Raw genomic sequence first — 17,319 nt, 5'->3', positions numbered from 1 at the left:
GGACATTGGGGAGGGTATGTGCTTGGGTGAGTGCTGTGAAGTGTGTAAACCTGGTGATTCACAGACCTGTACCCCTGGTGATAAAAATATATGTTTATAAAAAATAAAAAATTATATTAAAAAAAAAAGAAAAAAAATTTAAAAAAAAATTTTTTTAAAGATTTTTGTTTGTTTATTTGAGGAAGAGAGAGACTCTGAAGCTGACCCTGTACTGATCACAGAGGCTGACATGGGGCTCATCCGACAGCTGTGAGATCAGGACTTGATCTGAAAACAAGACTCTGACACTTAACCAACTGAGCCACCAAGATGCCCCTAAATATTTTTTTTTACCTTTAAAAGTATATCATCTGTAAAAAACAGTCTATATTAAAAAACTGAATGTGATGTTCAGTTAACTATGTATTCTGTTCTAGTATAACTCATAATCAGTTCTTAGAATTTCAGTAAGACCTGTTCTTAGGTATGGATTTGAAAAATGCTTTATCATTAAAATGCAGTTTGATATTCCATACATTTATTGTTGTGTGATAATATTTAACTTGGTGTATATTCCCACAAACCCTTCATCCCACTTACAAATGGTATGCCAGCATCCCGGTTTCTTTTTACTACTTCTTTCAGTACATCAAGTGACTTATAATTCCAGCGACTAAGTTGGAATCCAAGACTCCAATATGCTGGCATTGCTGGTCGTCCAATGAGCTTGAAGTAAATGGATATTTGATTAATTTTAATAAAGAATATTAAAATTATTATTAATATGATTTGTTTCTTACTCTGTTATCGCTAGTATTTACTTAAGTTAAATGACATATTTTGAACAAAGATTTAGTGTTACCTGAATTCTGTGTCCTGCATATTCTGTTAGAACTTTATGTTTTGTCACTCACATTTGTTTATTTTGTTTTAGAAAGTTAGCTCTTAAGAAAGCAGCGTTTGCAAAGATATATTTTTCCCAGCATGGAAAGTTAAAAAAGAGAATATAAAAATAGCATCAAAGAGAAAAAAAGTATTGTCCCAGCACACTCTCACTTCCTGTAGCAACAGAATGAATGAATGAGTGAATGAACGGTCCTCATTTAAGAAAAAATGTTTAAAACTAGATAATTTCTATCCCCTTATATTTTCATGCTTATTTTTCTCCTTTTCAAAATATTAATATTTTTAAATATTAATAAAATATGTTCCATAAATCTACAAGCCACTTATTTTATCAAATATACTTATGTCATTCACATGCAGGGCTTTTCCCCCATGGGCCAAATAGAATCTCTTCTCTCACTTTCTGTGACCCAAAGAATCTGGTGCTCAATGCACACCAGCAACAGCATACCAGTGTGTCATCCTAACAAAGGATACTATTTTGCATATGGAAATATGGGTGTAACTAATCATAATTATTTTCACTGAGTATTAGGTTATATAAAGCTTGTAATATAAACTTTATTGGCATGATTTTTAAATTAGGTGCATATCTGCATATTTCATGATTTCTCTATCACATATGTTTAAAAAACCACAATGTAACATTTTTTAAAAATAACTTATATTGGGTTATAATCGACTCATTAAACATTAAATTTATTTTAAAAATAAATTACTATCAAAACTAAAAAAATAAGCATTTTTAAACTCATTTCATAAACACTTCATGTTTCACGGAATTTCACTAAAGATTTGGACATGTAATTAAAACGTCTGTGGATTATACATGTATATGACATAATTTGTTTTTAATAAAAGTATACAAAATATTATTACATATATTAATTCATATATTTTTTATCTTACACTTTATATATAAGCATTGTTTTCAAAACTATTTGGTCAGTCAAATGAAGCAAATTTTAAATTTTAAAATATTAAGACAGCTTGTGGGTTAGCTTATACAGAAAAAAATTTGTTTTTCTTCAAACAAGAATTACAGCTTCTTACTCTCTACATAGCTTAAACCTCACTTAAATGCCACAGTAATTAATAGCGCTGTATTCTGCACCATGATTGTGGGTTATTGCTCAATTTCAAGCCTTTGCAAGGCTACTCAGAAAATGATGGAAGCAAGCATGCCACTATACTATATGTATGCTGCATTTATACATCGTGCATAACTCAATCTCAACTACTGCTGACCACAGAATTCACTTAGCATGTAGTAGAGAACAATCCCAGCTAATAACTCACAAAGCTGATGTCAAATTCTTTCAAAAATGTGCTATCCACTGTTTAGATGTTGTAGTAACCATACCCAAAGTCTACATAAAGCTCAGCCTAACATTGTAATTATGATTTAGTATTACAGACTGTAAATTTTGTGGGTTTTCTGAAACTCATATTTATTAATAACAATTTTGGAATTATTAGACACTGTAAATTATTTACTTGTGTAAAACCCTACCTACTCTCATTTCACATTTTGGACTCTAATTAAAGAAAGTTTTTTTATAGTAATTACCTCTCCGGTAACATCATTTTAGCAAATGGGAATTTTATTTCAAAGCTATATCAATAAAACAATATTTTTAAAAATGGAATAATCCTTAAATCTTATGCTTATTTTTACATACCAACACCAGGGATTATATAAACCAATACTCACAAGAGAACAGTTGTATAAAAGAATTATATAGAAAAAAATACAGAATTATATTTTAGAAGCAGTCTCAAGGTAAGCACTGGATTGCTTACCTCTCTAAGACCCATCTTGGACTTCGGTTCATGAACACATTACTTAATAGGAAAGCAAAATTTGCTTAGAAGATGTAAGGCTTCAGACTATATATCAGAATCTGCCCTTCTATGCCTAAGCATCAGATCCAATTTTCTTGGAGTTTACCTACTGTGCATTAACAGCAAATTTCACTAGCCTTACTTATAACTCACTTGCCTTTAGGATTTTTATCAAAGGGGTGTATGACCTATACATCCATTGCCTATCCTCAGCCTTGAAGATCAGATACTTTCCTTTGCTTTATCCCATAAAAGTAGGTCATGAATAAGTAAATATTTACTATGCAACATTTCAAAGAAATCCAACTCCTGAACTCAGCTGCCTAGCAGCAAGAAACAATTTGATATCAGGAATATAGACATTTAATATATGCATAAGCTTCATGGTATTGGAAAAAACAAAATCCACCTACCTATGCCTGAAAAATGGTAAGATTTAAAAATACATTTAGCTAAGAGTGCCCAGATATCTAACATAAAATTAGACGTGAGATGAAAGAAATGTATAGTAGAAAATAATTTTATAAAATAGATGTAGAATATACCTCTTGATACTGTTGAACTACTTGTTCTGGTGTATCTCCTAGAAAGATGTAAAAGTCCAGAATTCCACCAATAACTCTGTAAGTTATTATTGGAGTAGGCTGGATGAAAATTTCTACAAATAAAATTAAAAGAGCACATATAAGTAATAAAAATAGGCACAGTAATAAAATAATAGCTGTGCTTCATATTAACCACATATTTTTACACAGATTTCTAAATAATTAAGGTAAAATAAGATACTGAAAATAAGAAGAATATAGGAGAAAAAGAATGCTACCAAATATGAGGTTTATGATAGGATATCCCAGATGTTTCTTCTTACATATGTTGTCATAATCTTTCCCTGAATCCCCTGCATAGCAAGAGATCAGTCCTTTTACAACAAAAATACTTTTTTCTAAAATTGCATTTCAAATAGTTGTTGTAATTGAAGATTCTCTAAAACATCATATTATCACATGTTAATATCTAAGAAAACACTATAAAAGTGTTTATTTTTTTCCCAATGTAGACAATAATTGCCTTGATAACCATATAATATAGTGTTCTTTCTGGGACATGGTTTAATTTTGTAGCTTTTTATTATCACTGATTTATCTGTTAAACATTAGTATTGCATGCACAATGTTTTAAAAATATTCTACATTGGGCACCTGGGTGGCTCAGAGGGTTAAGTCTCTGCCTTAGGCTCAGGTCAAGATCCCAGCATCCTGGGATCCAGCCCCGCATTGGGCTCTCTGTTCAGCAGGGAGACTGCTTCCTCTTCTCTCTCTGCCTGCCTCTCTGCCTATTTGTGATCTCTGTCTGTCAAATGAATAAATAAATCTTTAAAAATATATTCTACATTACTTTAATTATGATAAAATAAAAAATTAATCTTCTTTCTTTCTCTCCCTATATGGACATCTCTCTTTTGTATAGTAGTGGTATATTAACTTATCTTAACAAGTGAAGCTATGAAATAGGAATAAGCCTTTTCATGGTTGTGTTTCAGTTTTGCTCTGAAGGGAAAAGAAAGTACCTGAATGTCACAACACAGTACACTCTCCCCAAAATAGAAGTACTGATATGCAAAATTCTATTGTCATACTAACTATGAAAACTGCTTGTAATAATTTCACATAGCAAATCATGAACAATAAAGTTTACTCTGACATACCATATCTGTGATTGAAATAAGAGAGCAGTTCTAACATTTCAAGTTAAACTTTATTTAAATATATTATCAGATAAATTACTCTTACCCATTGCATTGCTGTTCATTAAGAAAACACCAAATGACTTTCCAGAATTATCTTCAATGCACATGAAGAATGTGTGATGGCCATATAAATTATTATTATTCTGTAAGGCAAAAATTTAAAAATTATCTTTTAAGGTATATTTAAAATTTAAAAACTATATATTTAAAATGACCTTTATTTATTACAATTTGTTTCTGTAATTTACTTCTCATATCTCTATACTAATTTTCTCCACTATACTTAACATATGAAACCCGATAGCAAAAAATTAACTTATTTTGATTAACATGTTAATACATAAAATATATAACATAGTATATTCATCAGACCATGAATTGATTACTTAACTTTATGTTTTATCATGATTGAGTGTGTTTTAATAAGATATTAATAATAAGAAAATGGCACATTTATTCCTTATGCCCAAGACACTTCAGGGAATTCCAAGGAGATGTCCATCCTCATAGAACTTCTGTAGTATGTTTGTGAAGAGCTAATAAGTACATGAAATAGTTGAGACCAACTGAAAATACACTTGAAAGGTAAAAGAAAACAGTTCCTGGCTTGATATGGAAGTTCAAAGGAAAGAATATATGGAAAATAATTATGAAGTTCTCAGCCTAGTGTTATATTAAGTATTCATTACAGATAGGGATGCTATAAAAAAGATTGGTAGAATCATTATTAGTAATTTATTACTAGTAGTTCTCTATTAAATGAAGCTCTTTAAAGCAACAATCCATTTATTCATTTTGGGGAATGAAATGATTAGCACTGACATTTTTTAAAAATCACTAAGAACTGACTCAAAGCAATCATAAATCAATAAATATAAATGTCTTAATGACAGGGTCCTGGTCCAGAAGAATCTCATATTTTAGAAGTATAAATGAATATATACACAAATACTAACCTGAGGTGATTGTCATACTAAAATATAAAAAAAGGGTTAGAAAGTAAAAGCTAATTCTGCATATGAGAGTTTGGGAGAAGTTCTTGGGAAATTAAACTTCCAATTAGCTCTTAGTGACTTATTGTACAAATAATAAAGAACATCATGTTTTGGTACTTACAAAGGGAACTGTTCCCCTGTGCAGGTATTTAAGCCTATGGAAGAAGTTCATATGTTATGGAAGAGGAAGAAACAGGCATAGATGTACATTATGATGTCCAATGGATAGGAAGACACCATACCATACAAAGTGATATAGAACAGTTAGTATTTAGAATGATTCTAGTGCAATGACTAGCTGTAGATAGTTTTTTTTTTTTTAAGGCTTTATTTATTTATTTGACAGAGAGATCACAAGTAGGCCGAGAGACAGGCAGAGAGAGAGAAGAGGAGGAAGCAAGCTCCCTGCTGAGCAGAGAACCTGATGTGGGGCTTGATCCCAGGACCCTGAGATCATGACCCGAGCCGAAGGCAGAGGCTTAACCCACTGAGCCACCCAGGTGCCCCTGTAGATAGTTTTTTATTTGTTTGTTTTTGGTTTTGTTTTTTAAGTAAGCTCCATGTCCAGAATAGAGTCCAACATGGCGCTTAAATTCACAACTGTGAGATCAAAACCTGACCTGAGATCAGGAGTCAGATGCTCAACCGCTCAACCAAATGAATCACCCAGGTGCCCTGTCATGGATAAGCTTAAGCATAAGAATGACTGAAAAGGGAATGATGAAATATAAAAAGCAGAATCAAAAGAAAATATTCACAAATTAGATATACCTATTGAAGAATTCATAAAATCTGTTGGTTACTTTTTGAGTTAATTTAGGACTGTACTGTAAATCCTCAGCCCTTAAGTAAATAAGCTGCTGGATTAAGTATCATTGACATCAAATAAATTATAGTTTCAAGTAGATGAAAATGATCATCTGATCCAATATAGTTTATTTATTAAAAATATTATTTATTTAAAAAAAGATTGTTCCTTACATCACCAGGAAGTTGATCACGGGTAAAAATTGGCCATGTTTTCCAGTTTAAATCATGACGAAATCTCTTATGAATATGTTCCCCAATACCATAGATATATTCACTGGGAAGTTTGGTTGAGATCTGTAAATATTGATCAGAGTATACCAGGGGACCAATGCTGGTGTCAAACCTGTACAGTAAAATAAATAAATAAATAAATAATCTAGAAACACAAATGTCCTATGAAAGAAGGATCTATGTAATCATCCAGAATATTTCATTTTGAATATGTCAATCTTGAGCTGTAATCATTTCTTGGGAATATATGAATTACATCATAAACAGAATTTGTTAATTGCATTGACACAATTTGTTGTATCATCACCAATATAACTCTTTGTACACATTCCTTCTTCAAATCTCCATCACAAACTTAAAGCATAACTACCATTATCAATTCCATTTTACAAATAGCACAATTAGGAAAAATTCATTCATATTTTCTAAGGTGACAGACTGGTAAGTGTGGAGCCAGATTTCAAACCCAATTCTGCCGTGCTCCAGAGACACAATTTCAAAATACAGTACCATACTGGTTTTCACACCTCTAACATATATATTAAGATTAAATTCAAAATTATTTTTCCAAAATGAAAAAACTGTATATTTGATATCAAACATATACTACAAGAAATGTTAAGTGTATTTAATACTTTCATCATTTAACATAATGTTAATTGCAAATTCTTAAACTATATTTAAGAAAAGTAATTGTTAAAATTTGATATTGACAAAACTGCTTAATTAACCATCTTAGAGACATAGAGCATTTGTCTTAAGAATTACTAAATCCTTTGCCACAAATATCCCCCAAAACACATTCATAATGTAGGCATTCATAGAATATTTAATTTAATATATATATATTTAATTTAATATATATATATATATACACGTTTCATACATATGTGTGTGTGCATATATATATGCACACACACACACATGTATACAAAGTCCTTTAATATTACTATGGGAATTAGCCCCTTTCTGAATAGTAACTAATTGATCCTACAAACTGGCAACAGAATATAATAAACAATGGAGAAAGGACACAATAGGAGTTCTAGCTATGTAAAAATATAGGCAAGGCGAAAATTCTATCATTGATGCTCTTTACCTTCACCTTTGGTTGGCCCTAATTTGTACATTTTCATTCACTTTCTCATACTTTTCATCCACAGGAAATAAAACCCTTTTTCCATTATATTTCTGAAAGTATATATACTCACTCTCTTTGGGGAGAAAATTATTTTTCCTGAAAATGCCTTAAAAATAAGACTTTCCTAATTCTATGATAATAAAATAAAACTAGTTATTTAACCAGTTATTTAACCTTATAGAAATGTTAAATAAGATACTTACAAAATTCTCCTATTGCTTTTTCTAATAACTTTGATGCTAAATGGATTTTCTGTAACCTGCACCTCATATAATGTATCAGAGGCTGCAGTTCCAGTAAATTCTCCTACAAACTGATGAGGAACTTCATATCTTCTATTACTTGGATCAGTAATCTGCAAAGATTTAAAGAAATTAGCATTATTTGATTCAAAATCATTATTTCACTTTCCATTTCTGAAATAAGGATCAAATGCAAGTTCTGAATAAAATATACTAAATTTAATAATTTAATAGAGGAGCTATTAATTTAGTCATAATCTTAACATGGTTGAATGGTTATATGAAGAATTGTATCAATTGTCAAAGAGTATAGAATTGTTTATAAAAGTAATATATATAATATTTAAAGATTTTTATAGATAGATTAAGAAGGAAATTAATAATACTATTACTAAATATTTATTCTTTAATACTATAATTTTGTGAATTTGATTACTCTTATTGCTTTTCAGTGTTCATCCCCTTAGAAATTCCAAGAAGATTTTATATTTTGCTAAAAAAAAAACCTATTAACCCCGGTGAAATTGCTTTAAAGTAGTATTATACAAAGGATATGGTGTTGTTTTCTTTTCTTTTTTTTTTTTTTTTTTAGATTTTATTTATTTGACAGACAGATCACAAGTAGGCAGTGAGAGAGGAGGAAGCAGGCTCCCCGCTGAGCAGAGAGCCCACACGGGGCTCGATCCCAGGACCCTGAGATCATGACCTGAGCCCAAGGCAGAGGCCCAACCCACTGAGCCACCCAGGTGCCCCTATGGTGTTGTTTTCACTTCCTAATCTAAAAGATCATACAAATAAACTACTTGCTTAAAAGCAGCAGGAATTGGTTTCTTTAAAATCTTGAATAAAAGTGATACAAGTAAAAAGAACTAGTAAGTAAAAGTCCCATTTATACAGCACAGTTAATGTGTTTCTCAAATTTTGAACTAATTCTTCATCATAGCCTGTTGTTGAAATAATAAAAATTAATTAAGTTTATTGTTTATTCTTTTAGATACGCTATATCAAATATTTTACATTGACTATATTATGAAATTCTTCAAAAATAACTGGTGGATGAACTCTTCCTATTTTACATTTCAGTAAACAATCTCAGGGAAATGGAATAACTAGTCCAATTAGTCCCTTGCTTTGGAATAAATATTTCTTAAGAGGAAAAATGCCTGAGTAAGATGAAGGGAGTGCTCATTGCTGCCTTTCATGATTAAGTCCTCTTTATAAATAAAAAAACAAACCTTAAACCGGAAACGATTACGTGTCTGATTTTGAGCTATGAAGAGAGCACTAGAAACATCATCTCCAAATAGTGTAGGTGAAGATATCCTGTTTAATGTGGCTTCAAGTCCTTAAAGAAGAAAAACGTTGGCATGAGTGATGATTTTATTTATAAAGATTAATAATTATTAGTTAATTTTATAATTATATTACCCTTATCACAAATACTTATCTTACTTACTTTTATAATTATAATACCCTTATCACACTACTTCTTTTATTATATGGAAGATATAATTATGCAAAAACTGAATCCTTGATATAAGCAATTTAAACATTCTTGTGTATAAACTTCCCATTTGATTCTATTAAGATATTTTTCCAAAGAAAATTTTAAAATGTACTTTTTGTTTTTCACTTAAAATATATCATATTGGGTCACCATGATAGAACATTTCTCACCAGTACTTGTTGTTGTCACTTTGTCAGCATTATAGCCATGGTTATCTGCGAAGAAGCACCAGGGAATAATAGAGTCATTCCATGGCTTCCAGCAGCAACCTCGCATGGCACAAACTGCCTGGTGAAACATTTATAGAAGGAATCATAGGATTAGTACTATGATCATGTGTCAGTTGTTGTTTTTTAAACATTCATTCATTCCAGTAAATGTTTGAATTAAATGTTTGAAAAGCAAGTTTCTCTCTTTAAGAATATAATATATTGAAATATCACCTATTTTCCTGTCCCTTTCACTTGGCAGAAATATCAATTGAATTAATTACACTCTACCATAGATTGATGCTCTGAGTTGTGATTTATCAAATTAACATGCTAATACACACTACTATAAACCTATGGTTTTTCTTTGTTTGCATTTATTTTTTTAAAGACATTATTTATTTATTTATTTTGTTTTTGACACAGAGAGAGAGAGCACAAGCAGGGGGAGCAGCAGGCAGAGGGAGAGGGAGTGGGAGAGGCAGGCTCCTGATGAGCAGGGATCCGGAGTGGGACTCCATCCCAGGACCCTGGGATCTTGACGTGGTTCCAAGCTTAACAGACTGAGCTACCCAGGTGTCCCAAGTTTTTTAATTTTGGGGAGTATATTATTCAAAGCAATCTACAGGTTCAATATCAACCATGTCAAAGTACTAATATTTTTCACAGACCCAGAACAAATACAATTTGTATGGAACCACAAAGGACCCAGAGAAGCCAAAGTAACCTTGAGAAACAAAAACAAAACTGAAGGTATCACAATCACAGAGTTCAAGATATACTACGAAGCTATACTACTATATATATATTTTTTTCTTTCTTTCTTTCTTTTTTTTAAGTTTCTGCCCTGGATGCCGGGATGGTTCAGCTGATTAAACACAGGACTCTTGATTTCAGTCAGGTGATGATCATCTCTGGGTGGTGGATCAGGCTCCGCTCTCAGCATGCAGATTCTGCTCCTCCCTCTCCTCTCCTCTGCTCTCCTCTTCTCCTCTCCCCTCCTCTCCTCTCCTCTCTCCCTCCACCAAGTAGATAAATAAATAAAATCTTTAAAAAAAAACTTTAAAAAAAATAAATAAAAGTTCCTGCCCTATGAGTAATTATAATCTGGTGTCATGTAGTCAACCCAGAAGAACTGGAATAGTTTTTGTGTATCAATTATGTATCAAGCTGAAGGTGAGGCTATAGAGATGAAGACATGCCCTGAATTCAAGCCTACATAAAATGCTTAAGGCAGTTATTTCCAGCCACTTATTAGTTCAGTATTTAAGTAAACTAGTTAAACTAATTCATGTGCCCAGTGTCACAACTAGTTGTAGACAGTACATCTAATGAATAACGCAAAGCACTGAACTCTTGAGTAGTTTTATGATCTGTATGGAAAGATTGTGTGAAGTGGAAAAAATTATATATGCTTATATAAAAAGTGAAGTCACATAATAATGCTGTCTTTTAGCATCAGTATAATTAAAAATCTACTTAATATTTGAATTTAGTAGTATGACACACTTTCATAATTCAAACATTTGTGGGATTTTTTGGGGGGGTTATTTGACTTGAAAAGAAGTTTAAAGCCTACGTTTTTAGTAGATGACATATTAACTTCTCTCCTAGTTTAACATCAAATTAAAGTGGCTTTAGATATACATGCACAGGCACACACATATATACACATACTTACATGTACATTGCAAATAAAAGTGCAATTGGATCTGACATTTTGGAGGGTCATTATCTATCAGAATATAAAGTATGTGTGACGTCTATCAGGCAATTAACCCTCTAGTTATAGAAATACTCCCAGAATTACAAAGAGAGAGGTAAAAATTGTTAGTCTTTTTATTTATCTTTTTTTTTTATTTTCAAAAGATTTTATTTATGTATTTAACAGACAGAGAGCGAGCACAAACAGGGGGAGTGGCAGGCAGAGGGAGAAGTAGGGACCCTTGTGTGAGACTTAATCCCAGGACCCTGGGATCATGACCTGAGCCAAAGGCTCTTAACTAACCAACTGAGGCACCGAGGCACCCTAGAGTAGTCTTTCTAAAAGAATTTTGAAAATGTTAGTATAAAACAAAAAGGTAGAATTAGATGTAGATATACTGATATTGTAAGGTATAAAGGTGTTAAGAAAAAAGAAGTAAGTAAATTACAATCATTTTGCTTAATTAAAAAATGCACAGTTACAACATGGAGGCTTAAGTGGGTAGAAGAAGAATAAATGAAACAAGATGGGATTGGGAGGGAGACAAACCATAAGTGACTCTTAATCTCACAAAACAAACTGAGGGTTGCCGGGGGCAGGGGGTTTGGGAGAAGGGGGTGGGATTATGGACATTGGGGAGGGTATGTGATTTGGTGAGTGCTGTGAAGTGTGTAAACCTGGTGATTCACAGACCTGTACCCCTGGGGATAAAAATATATGTTTATCAAAAATAAAAAATTAAAAAAAAAATGCACAGTAAAATGGAGTTACATGGAGTTCTTCCAAACATACTGTATTGGATTCCTAGGTCTGCATACCAGCCATAAACAGGGTTGTCTGAATCAAGAGAAATTTATTCTCTCAAAGTGTAGCAGAATCATACTCCCTCTAAGGCTCTAGGGAAGCCAGCTTCCTTATCTGTTCCTAGCTTCTGATAGTTCCTGGTAATCCAGGATTTCTAGATTTGAAGATACCTTACTCCAATTTCTACTTCCATCTTTACACCAGCTTTCTTCCCTGTAGTTCTCTGTATATCATCCCCTTCTCTTATGACACTAGCCATTTTATTTGAGGCCCACCCTAATAACCTCATTTAATATTTAAATACATCTGCAAAGATCCTATTTCCAAATAAAGTCATATTCTAAGGCTACAAGTAGACATGAATTTTTTGGAAGACATCACTCATACCACTACATATATATATCAAAATATTAGTTCAAAAATGTATATCCTCATTGTTGCTTTTAAAATATGAATAATTTTGGTTTATTTCATATAGATTTTGATTCTTGTTATTTATGTTTAGTCATTCTGCCTATTTTTCAAGATTTCAGGTATTTTCCCTTATTATTTTAATTCTTAATCTATTTTTAAACTTTTGTTTAAATTCCAGTTAGTTAAGATACAATGAGTATAATATTAGTTTCAAGTGTACAGTATAGTGATTCGACATTTCCATACAGCACCTGGTGTTCTTCACAATCACCCTCCTTAAACCCCATCACCTATTTAAACCGTCACTCCACCCACCTCCCTTCTGGTAACCATCAGTCTGTTCTCTCTCTATAGCTAAGAATCTGTTTCTTGGTTTGTCTTTCTTTTTATTTTTCCTGTTTGCTTATTTGTTTTGTTTCTTAAATTCCACATATGACTGAATTTCAATTTTCTTTCTTCTTAATTTGAAAAAAACAAAAAGTAAAACATACTAAATATCCATCAGTAGATGTAAACTTTGATAGATAAAAACACATTTTTTACATTTTTATTTTATTATATGCATGTGAGTATGCATATAGAAATATATGTAATAAATAATTATATTAATATATAGTGGATTGATTGTATTATTGACTGAATTGTGCCCCCCCCACAATTCATATTTAGGAAGCCCTAACCCCCAATCCCCAATGTGATTATATTTGGAGACAGAGAATTTAAGGAGGTTAATTAAGGTTAAATGAAGTCATAGTTTGAGGTGCAAATTTGATAGGACTGGTGTCCTCATAAAAAGAAGAGACTTTGGGGCGCCTGGGTGGCTCAGTGGGTTAAGCCGCTGCCTTCGGCTCAGGTCATGATCTCAGAGTCCTGGGATCGAGTCCCACATCGGGCTCTCTGCTCAGTAGGGAGCCTGCTTCTCTCTCTCTCTCTCTCTGCCTGCCTCTCCGTCTACTTGTGATTTCTCTCTGTCAAATTAATAAATAAAAAATCTTTTAAAAAAAAAAAAAAGAAGAGACTTTGAACATGGTCACATACACACTCCATCTCTCTATCTGGGCATGCACAGAGGAAAAATCATATGAAGACACGAGAATGCAGCTGTTTACAAGCCAGGAAGAGAAGTCTCACTAGAAACCAACCTTGATGACATCTTGACTTCTAGCCTCCACAGCACTGAGAACATAAATGTCTTATTGTTTAAGTCACACAGCTTGGCATTTTATTATAGAAGTCCAGGCTGACTAATAAACTCTGGTTATAATTATAGCTACTCTTAAATTAAGTTCACCTTCTTTTCTTAGATGACAAATACATGTTAGCTGAAATTTGTTAAATTCATAAGTTTAATTTGTTTCACATTGAAAACACTATTTAGCAACCTGACAGGCTGACATTAAAAATAGTAAGCATCAAAACCTTAATCAATTGGCTTTGAAGTGTTGTTTCTCTTTAAGCTTTTAGCAGCCCATATTGTTCCTAATAGAATTTTTTTTTATTTTTTATAAACATATATTTTTATCCCCAGGGGTACAGGTCTGTGAATCACCAGGTTTTTATGTTAAGCTGCCATTGTTTCCTAAAGAGAATAACTGGTCAATTATCTTAACTTGTCACAGTAAACACTATTTATCTAGCTGTTTTATCAGTAGGTAGGCTATAAGGACTTACTATTCCTAAAGTTGTCCTAAGAAAAATCTCATTGTTTTCAACTTTTAATAGCAAATTAACCACAAAATTATGTGTTAACTATGAGGTGACAATGGTAGGATAAGGCTAATAGAAATTTTATAGTTAATTTTTCTTGTAATGGAGGCAGTAAGATTCAGATATGCTTATTTTAGATTTAATATATATTAAATATGCATATTACATGCATATAATAACACATAATATGCTGAATATACATATTACATTATAATACATATATAATGTATAATATTTAAAATGCACTGATTAATATATATTTATATTATATAAATATCATAGTATGTTATAGATTGCATACAATATGTAGCTATTATAAAATGTGAAGACACACATTCACACACACAACCCTCACTGACCTGTATTTCCACATAGGTTATGAAGACCAAGGAAGAGTCACATGAAGCTATTAAGTCACCCTTAATTTTCCTCATTTAAGCTTCCTCTCCTAAACTACTAAATAATTAAAAAATAATAATAATAATTTTCCAAAGTATGAGTATCACTTTATTTTCCAGACACACCTTAATGTCCTCATTATAAATACTTTTATGGAGCATTTATATTTTCTCTCAAATGTTCTACACCGTCAAAGGTTATGTTTTTTTAAGAAGTAGATTTGCGAGGACAGAATTTCATAAAGATTTTAAAATTAACAGTAGTTTGTTAAGCATGGAAAAATGCTTAACGAAAAAAAATTAACTTGTCAATTTATTGAATAGAAATACAGATAAGCAAGCTCATCAATTTCAATTATCTCTCATCTCTTTATATGGATCTATAAGAAAGATAAGTGCAGTCTAAATGACTATTAGATATTTAAAAATATGGAATTGTCCATCAGAAAGGATGAATACCCAGCTTTTGTAGCAACACGGACCGGACTGGAAGAGATTATGCTGAGTGAAATAAGTGAAGCAGAGAGAATCAACTATCATATGGTTTCACTTATTTGTGGAGCATAAAAAATATCATGGAGGACAAGGGGTATTAGAGAGGAGAAGGGAGTTGGGGTAAATTGGAAGGGGAGGTGAATCATGAGACAATGGACTCTGAAAAAGAATCTGAGGGGTTTGAAGTGGAGGGGGGGTGGGAGGTCGGGGTACCAGGTGGTGGGTATTAGAGAGGGCACAGATTGCATGGAGCACTGGGTGTGGTGAAAAATAATGAATACTGTTTTTCTGAAAATAAATAAATTAATTAAAATTTTAAAAAAAGAAAAAAAAATATGGAATTGTTCCAATACTGAGCAATTATCTTAATTTAATTACTATATATATATATATATATACATATATGTTTGTGTGTATGTGTGTGTATATATATATATAAAAGTCTTTTGTGGTAGACCTGTGTGGGAAATTGCTCTGGAATGCAGTTTATTCTCTCGTTGATATGATCATTTAGCTCACTTGGACATTTAGCATCACTTGGACCAGGATACACAGTAGTTGTACGAGTGGTAGGTGGAGTTGAAGTAGAATTACTAATTTCTAGAAAAGAAAGAGGTTAGTAAAATAAAACAGGTGTTAAATTATTTTTTTTCAGCTTTGGGGGATAACAAATACATTGCATTGAAAAACCAAATGAATTTATACATATAATAAAAATAAAAATAAATTTTACACTAATAAATGACCCACAAATTCAAGTCCTAGTCACCAAAGAAAAATATCCAAATAATATTTAAAAACTGTGCAGAGCCCTATTGACTGTTTCTGCAGAAAAACAAAATATTTTCACAGAAGGTCTTGAGGTAGATTCAAAAGGAAGCAAAATGTTCATTCTACCACATTTATGAAAAAATGTGTTTTATAGATGAAGAAAAAGATGGAAATATATGGATGGGAAATGAATATAGAGAAGGAGACAAGAATTAGAGCAAACAGGGAAAAGTAGCTGGAAAACAATACTTTGAAGTGAACAGAAGAGAAAGCAAGGACTGCAAAGAAAAACAAATTCCAATTCTGTATAATAACTTTCCAGCAATCAGATATGGGTAAAATAAAATGATTGTGTCACAATGTAGTAAGCTTTCAGTTTACTAGGAGCAGGTGAAACAAATGACTAATAACAGTAGAAAACTAACTATTGTTGGAGTAGAAGGCAATTTGTAACTGTTTCTAATTCTGATTTGGTCCAGAAAGAATGATTGAAAAAAGAGGTTAGGTGGATCAGAGTAGTATGCATTTACTCTAAATCAGGACAGAAATATTCAGGGAAAGAAAGATAAATGCTTCAAGCTTTGTTTTACCTTCCTTCTACCTGTTTTTGTTATACATTCTCTCTCTTACTTAAAAAAAAAAAAGAGAGAGAAAGACACTAAAATAAAGAGGGTATTCCCCCAGATTTTCCACTCTGCCCCCCCATACTTTTGCAAGTATATCAAGGCCAGAGCAAAAACCCAGGTTTTCCCATTAATTAGAAGAACCTCACTAAAAACAGATGATTATTTCACCTTCCATTAACACCTTGATCCTTTGGCTCTTCACAATTGTTTAGACAACACAATGTGGGGAAGGTCATTAATGTCAAAGTACATAGATTGCTTAATTAGAACAGCTCTTCATTGAAATAACTGTAATATGATGGATAGAAAGATTTGGGATAATTATGTAACTTACTTGAAATCTTTCTTCACATTTTTCATTTCATGTAGATTACTTTTGAAAATCCATAACTATTATGGAGTAAATTTTATTTAACTTCAACTGTAACATGCAATTATTTTTAACATTTCTTACCTTCAACAGCAGGTGTCTTAGTTGCTAAAACAGCAATTAGGGCAATAGCTATTATAGTAACTATAGCAAAAAGGACAATCAGAGAGATTTCTAATCCAGTAAATTTTTTCTTTGCCATCTAAAGAAAGAAAAGAAATATATATTTAAAATGTAAAATATATAACTACAGTAAGCCACTGCCATTATGGTAAGAGTATTTACATTCCACTTTTTTTACCTAAGTAAACACAGGCAGAACTAGAGACAGTTGTTTATAATCTAAAACAATAAACATTGGCAAAATATAAACCACACATGTAATTTTTAATAAATAGAGTGAATTGATGATATACA

General features: G+C 31.8%; 1 protein-coding gene across 1 annotated transcript in view; it reads right to left on the bottom strand.

Moving 5' to 3' along the window:
• SI (sucrase-isomaltase) overlaps positions 1-17,104 on the bottom strand; it is a 97,321-nt gene extending 80,217 nt beyond the window's left edge. The window contains exons 1-9 of the mRNA XM_059388067.1: positions 16,987-17,104; positions 15,593-15,735; positions 9,574-9,691; positions 9,132-9,241; positions 7,858-8,009; positions 6,454-6,625; positions 4,521-4,620; positions 3,276-3,388; positions 580-705 (exon numbers count right to left, since the gene is read on the bottom strand). Coding sequence (XP_059244050.1) covers positions 580-705; positions 3,276-3,388; positions 4,521-4,620; positions 6,454-6,625; positions 7,858-8,009; positions 9,132-9,241; positions 9,574-9,691; positions 15,593-15,735; positions 16,987-17,104 — 1,152 coding nt within the window. The remainder of the gene's footprint in view (positions 1-579; positions 706-3,275; positions 3,389-4,520; positions 4,621-6,453; positions 6,626-7,857; positions 8,010-9,131; positions 9,242-9,573; positions 9,692-15,592; positions 15,736-16,986) is intronic.
• Positions 17,105-17,319: the final 215 nt, after the last annotated feature.

Source organism: Mustela nigripes, chromosome 2, assembly GCF_022355385.1.
Source record: "Mustela nigripes isolate SB6536 chromosome 2, MUSNIG.SB6536, whole genome shotgun sequence".
Taxonomy (NCBI): domain Eukaryota; kingdom Metazoa; phylum Chordata; class Mammalia; order Carnivora; family Mustelidae; genus Mustela; species Mustela nigripes.
This window is presented reverse-complemented; position numbering and strand designations above follow the sequence as displayed.